The 6,877-nt window shown below is 42.4% G+C and overlaps 1 protein-coding gene across 1 annotated transcript in view; it reads right to left on the bottom strand.

The window, feature by feature from the left end:
* Window positions 1-364: 364 nt before the first annotated feature.
* hs3st3l (heparan sulfate (glucosamine) 3-O-sulfotransferase 3-like) overlaps window positions 365-6,877 on the bottom strand; it is a 23,557-nt gene continuing 17,044 nt past the window's right edge. Inside the window, exons 2-3 of the mRNA XM_034107807.1 lie at window positions 4,348-4,577; window positions 365-1,951 (exon numbers count right to left, since the gene is read on the bottom strand). Of these exons, the coding sequence (XP_033963698.1) occupies window positions 1,563-1,951; window positions 4,348-4,577 (619 nt within the window). The 3' untranslated portion in view covers window positions 365-1,562. The remainder of the gene's footprint in view (window positions 1,952-4,347; window positions 4,578-6,877) is intronic.

Here is a 6,877-nt window from a genome sequence, read left to right on the forward strand (position 1 = left end):
GACGCAGTACTTTTACAATCTGAGTACTTCTTCCACCACTCGTTTGTAGGTCATTATCTATAAATCAAGCAGTTCTACCTTCGCAAAGCAAATACACTATAATATTGTTTGTATTTAGCATTAACCATACCCCACTCAGTAAAGCTCAATGAAACCTTATAACAACAGCATTTGATGGCAAACAATAAGAAAAATGGGAAATGTAAAAAAATCAACACAATAAATAAATTGTAGATCGTTTTTTGCTTGAAAATAATTTAATCAGTATGCTTTCAAACTAGTGCAAATACATGCAAACTGAAAACAGACAACCCTGTAGGCTTCTCACAGTCACACAGTGAGAAGATACAGGAAGACCTCGTGGCTGGACCTGCTCTTGTTGCGGTTGTTCTCCAGTGGTCCCTTTATTACACTCAAGGTACAGTGTGGGGGGTTTGCAGTTGGATGCTACTCTAAGTCTAGCACATAAAAGTGCCAATAGGCGAGGAAGCAAGTGATCTACACCCGCTCCCTGCATCCATCTATCACATTCATTATTCAGGAATACAAAACCACTCAGTCACAGCTCCTATGAAGACTCTCTCTCACCCCTCTGCTGCTCGCTACATTAAAGATTCATCCCCCGTTTTAGGACAAATGCTTGGAGTATTATACTTAAAGTGTATGCATTGACTGCCCTGTTCTTCTTAACCAACGAGACTGGAAACAAAGGAGAAAAAGAAAGTTGGAAATTCAGGAATGTGAAAATGCATCATTGTGCCACTACCAACTTGTTCATGCAGGGTTAAACTGCAAACCAGATACGCTAATGCTACACTGCGTATTCCACTAGTCACCTTGCTACAGGTGTAAGCTACAGCAGCCATGTGTCATGACCAACTTTGCACAGACACGTCTTTTGAACCACCTGGGATAGAAATAAGTAGCCTAAAGCTGCATTGACATGAAACGCTATGTGTTCCCCACTCACCCTGAGGTGGGGCACAGAGCATTGCTGTGAAAATAAATTAAGTTAAGATTTGTTTCTATGGTTACAACCCCTGCTAGCTTGCGTCGCTTCATTCAGCTGTAATCTGATTGGTTGCGCGTCGAAAGGTCAGCATTAACGGGGTCAAAGTCGAAATAATCTGAATTGTGAGCGCAGTTAGATTGGTGCGCAACTCCAAAAGTATCTTCCGCCTGGTCAGGCAACACCGCTCTCTTCATAGAAACACAACTGCAACGTCAACGAAGAGACGGTTTATCGTGGATCAATGCTGCTCAACAAACCAAAAAGTTGTGAAGGAAAAACTTTGTTCAATTCCACAAAAGCACATCTGAACATCTATCATAGACAAATGACTGCTGTCTTTCAAACACTTGGACGAGATGATGGATTGATTGATTGGTAGAGGTGAGCATTGACAAAGGGCTTTCGTAGTAAAGTCCCTGAGAAGTCTCTCTGCTGGTCAAAGCGTTCAAGTGGTTTCGTTCTCTGAATCTTTTGCACTCCATCTGTTTCCGTAAATTGCTCAGGCTTCTAACCAAAGCCAACACAACTCTTGATTCCAAACCATCATGGGTCACTGCCATCCAAAGTCCTGACCGGCCATCTGATAGAAGCGCTGGTTGTGGGGCTTGTAGAACTCCCTAAGTCTCTGCAGCACCTCCCGGTCGATGGAGGCGTGCATCCTCCCTTTGGTCTTCCCCAGGCAGTGAGGTTTACTGCTGCCCTCCGGCTTCTTCAGGCAGGGGAAGCCTTTGGTTTTGTTAAAGTAGAAGTGCTTGTCTGTGACAATCCTCTGGAGACCCAGAAAGTCTTGGACCTTGCCCAGTTCCCCGGCCGGGTCAGAGATTAGCCTCTCCCCGCTGACCAGATGGATCTGGGTCCTGGGGAACCAGGCCAGCCAGCGCTCCAGGTGCTGGGCGTACAGACCGATCCACAGCGGGCTCCACAGAGAGTCGATCTCACCTGGAGACAAGACAGAGACACCAAGGCTCTTTATTCAAAATCATAATTTCCCCCATGCTCTCAAACCCTTACTAAATGCTGTATTTAACTAATGAGCGTTTTGCCTACAGTAGTACAGGGTTAGGGGTTTGCCCTCGAAAAGCCGGATTTGCCAGATTACATATCCAGCTTTTCCCCTACTTCTTGGGGATTTTCCATACACTTCGCAAAAGGTAAAATGTAGGATCACGCCCCATTTTATTTTATTTTATTATTTTATTTTTTATTCCAAAACAAACGAAGAAACACGAGTTATATATTTCTCTTCAAAATTCTACCAGGTGGTGTTATTGGACCATGTTTTAAAATGTCCTTTAAATACCTTCAACTACAGCATTATTAACCCTTAAATTCAATAAGACCTTACAATTGCTCCTTACCCAAAGCTCCAAGTGCTCGTTGAACATCCTGATGTGTAGGTTTATGTGACACTAGCCCTAACCAGAAAATGCCATATTGGTGAGAAGGAATTCAGGCATGTTTTTACAAAAGATGTTAGTGCACCTGAAATGGGCTGCACGATTTGCAAAAACAATTGTGTTTATTTTGGCTGATATTGCAATTGTGATTTTAGAGGGAATTATCACTATTGAAACAATATTTACATTTACTTTTCTGCAGCTCTACAATACTTAATTCAGAATGATATTGTGAATATATATTGCCTTTAAAATATCTTACAATTACCAGTACCGATTTGAATATTGCACTAGTCCATAGTTTCTTATTTAAATATTTGTATATTTAATATCAAATATTTATGAGCCTACATTTTAGTTTGATAAGGTTTGATAATTTCAGACCTGAGATCATCTCTGGTCTCTGTGCTGGCAGACCTCCGCAGCACTTGGCTGAGATGGAGGCTGGTCAGCTTGATCCTCTTCACCTGGGCTTCAGCTCTGAAGCTGCTCCATCTGCTCTCACTTCCTGAACGTGGCAGATAGATCATAGATTGCTAAATGTTGCCAAAAGGTTGTGGATTTCAATCAAAGGAACACCCTGTCACTCACCTCTCCCTTTCCAAGACTGCGGTAACATAACAACACACAGCAAGTGCAACATCATGGTATCGCCGTTGTGTCTTTCTGGACCTGTGCGTCTTTGAGCAGCCATCATTACCATTATAACACTCATTTAAGAGCAACACAATTCAGACAAGTGTACAAACATAGTGATGCAAAATGACAGACTCTGTGGAAGAGGGCTGGCTCCCATGTAGATATGATGAGGCGCGTTCACACTGCGGTACTTTTCCCACAAAGGTTCATGCGAACTTAGTTCATGCGAACTCTTTAGTTCTCATGAACTAAGTACAGATCGCGTTCACACCAGAAAAAGTCCCTGGGGGTGGATTAGGCAAATGAAGCCGCTGACGTCACTTCTTCTTCTTCTGCTGCTTTGGGTTTACTGGCAGGCCGCAACCCACTTCACGGCGTATACTGCCGCCCAAAGTCCCCGGCCGGAAGTCCCCGGAGTTGGGGAAGGCTTCAGTAGAAGCTGCTGGGAGTCCCAGCAGCTTCTACTGAAGCCTTCCGAGTAAATCGCCAGAACGCCGACACCTCCTCATCTCCACCGCTCCCATGTTTTATTTTGTGTTGCCATAAGTTAGTCTCTCTGCGTTTCTGCGCTGGGCTAATGCTAATGCTAATGATGCTAATGCGAGGATAATAAAATGGCGGCTTCACAAAACTTTTTGGGAGTTTTACGGGGCGTGGTTTGCAATCCGCCCAGCCAGTCAGGAATATAGCTCTTTTCTCACAAAAGAGCCGCTCGAAAGTCCCTGCTTTCTAGCAGGGACTTTCGAGGGGGTAAAAAGGTTCGCATGAACTACTTTTAGTACCGGCTCTTTTTGGTGTGAACGCGATCATGAACTAAGTTCGCATGAACCTTTGTGGGAAAAGTACCGCAGTGTGAACGTGGCTATTGTCTCACTCTAAGCTAATGTACAGTTTTTTTTGTTTCAGCTGATTAAAAAATTGTCTTTAAAATGATATTCTATTTCTGCTAATAGATTCCTCCACACTGGACCTCGTGTGTTCTAAATATAACCGTGTATGGACTCGCTTCTTGTCACATCCCCTGAGTCTGTTTTGTTAAACGCCTGTTGTCTCATGAAGCCGAGTTGTCTCGTGCTTCTTTCTTTAAACCTGCACTTGGGATTGTTTGCCGGTCAGTGCTATGTATTTGATGTTCTCGCCCACATAAAGTAGTTGCAGAAGAGAATTGTAGAGACTAAGAGGGAACAAACGGAGTGATGCATCTAAAAAGCTCAAGGGTCAATCGCCAGGAAGACCCCATGTTTGTCTGTTTGATGTGATGTCGTACGGAGTTCATGCTCCAAACAGCGGGATCAATACCGTTGGTGCGGTTCTTGAAGGCCAGGCTCTCGAAGGGGGGGATGTCAGGGGTCTTGGAGATGATCTGTGTGTAGTCAGATATGGCTCTGGTCACGGGGTCACGGACAACCACGATCAGCTTCACATCCTTCGACATGGCATGGACTCGTGCCGGCGTTTCCACGGTGACGAAGTAACGAGGCGTTTTCTCCATCACAATCTGACCGTCCAGGGCCTTGGGCATCATACTTCTGAAAACACAGAAAGGGAATATTGTAAAGAGAAACTGCTAGCAACATGTTAATTAGTAAGACAGAAGATGGTATTGATCTGGTTACGGTTGAAACAAAGGAATGATTTGTGGTCAAACGAGAAGATGTGGTTTTATTGGTGTACCCATGGTTACCATTATGTTGAGTTGTTGTACTCACAGGTAGCTTTGTTTGCCTACTGTCTCTTTTTGTTGTAAATCCTTATCTCTATTTTGAACATGCTTATTTTATTAGAGTCCTCCTTGTGTTTGTTCTTTAGTTTAACCTGCCTTTTGTTTAACTTGTTGTACAAATAAACCCTCGTAACTTTACCAATTCCATTCTGGTGTATGTTGCATTTCTCTTCCTCTAGACGGGACGTAGCCATTTCAAAGCCCATACTTCTTTACTTTTACTTCTACTTGAGAAAAGGATGTGTGTACTTTTGCCATCTCTGTAATTCACCATAGCTTAACTACATTCATGACGTTGCCAGCTGTGTACACTCTGACAGCAGTTAATTATCTAAAACAGTTTCCAAGCCTTTTGAGGAGCGGGATGAACGTGCATATTTTGAGTTGGTTAAACTTGCTAATGTGGTTTGCCTGAATGTGAAAACATATATATCCATGCACATGTGTAACGCGTTCGAAAGAGGACTGGAGGTCTATTCCGTGGTGCTCTGTTGCCTTAGATTTGTGGGCGGGGCATGACCGTGACGTCAACATACACATTTTAAGTTTTGCAAAACCAATTTATCATAAAGTTTAATAAAAGCAACTTTTAAATGATAGTAAACAAAAAAGTTTTTACTTCAGTGCAACCCAATGCACATTTAGAGCAAAATATACATTTGAAAATTAAGTTTGGTTTGGCAAGTGTATTAATAGCACAATGTATCCCAGACAGTTCAGTGCTCTAGTGCTGTACCAACAATATAGAAACATTTAATGTAGTGCAACATAATCATCAATGAAATACTTTTTACAATTAGTATACTGTTTAAAAAGTGGAATAGTTTTGGAAAACAAAGTCTCCCAACATCTGATTCCTTACCAACAGTTAGCTGAGAAGATGGTGAGCCCGTCTAACGTAAATAATGGATGAATCGAGTAATGGGGAAAACAAAGTGAAGGCATCTGTTTCTCCTTTGTTTCAAGACATTACGCTAAACCAATTATGCTAACATTACCTTGCTGTCGTCCATGTTTAGTCTGATGGACACTTATGTGATTCTTTTCCTGTCTGCCCCTCACCAAGGAAGTGAATAAGTATCATTTACAAATCGTAAAACTGACACTTTATAACTGATTTAGATGGAAAGAAGTTAAAAAAGTGAAGATGCATAGCGCATAAATATGTTACTCTAAGTGGGGTTATTCTCTACGATGCCTCTAAAGTGCTTTCGGAGATCACACTCCATAATACAACCCCACATGTGTCACTTTGACAGACAGAGTGACTGTGATCTCCAGTGATCCACACACACACACACACACACGCACACACACACACACACACGCAGGTGACAGCCGTGCTACACAAACACACACAGGAGTCTTCCCTTAACTACGCCCCGCTCACCTCTATCTCCCCCCAGAAGCCCAGCAGATGGGACTCATTTAGAGACAAGCGACTCCAGAGGGTCCACAGGAGCGGCTGGGGACCCTGGACATCTGCTACACACCTGCCACACACCTGACACACACCTGCCCGACTGACCGAACACACACTCAGCCTCCGCGCTACGCTTTCAAACTGCTTTGTATCAGCATTTAGACCTCTTTAAATGGAGCTCAAAGGCATACAGCAGTGCATGTTTCATCTCTTCAATTACAGATAGTGCATGGTTTTTAATGCATGTAATGTCAGTGTCTGTTGTGGACCTTTAGGCTTTCAACTCATATGGATTTATAAATAGAATATTTAAACTCCAAAAACCTCCAATGACAAAAATCCTTTTAAAAAAAAAATGTGTTCTTGAATCAATGTTTTTTTTAAATAAACCAATATAAGATGTTGACATAACCATGACTAACATAACCCAAAGTCAGAATATGCATAATAAATGTCCATAATATTGCATTTGTCAAACAACACTTAAAAAATGCATGTATTGATTTGATGTTGTTTTTTATGTATTTGTTCCCCTACAGCAGTAGTTCTCAAAGGGTGGTCCGCGGACCACTGGTGGTCCGTGAGCACCCCCTAGTGGTCCGTGAGTATATTGGTAAAATGTCACATTTGAAATAAATAAATACATTTAAGTTTTCCGCACTCTCATGGGAATATCTCCGCAA

Source organism: Pseudochaenichthys georgianus, chromosome 19 (assembly GCF_902827115.2).
Source record: "Pseudochaenichthys georgianus chromosome 19, fPseGeo1.2, whole genome shotgun sequence".
In the NCBI taxonomy this organism is placed as follows: domain Eukaryota; kingdom Metazoa; phylum Chordata; class Actinopteri; order Perciformes; family Channichthyidae; genus Pseudochaenichthys; species Pseudochaenichthys georgianus.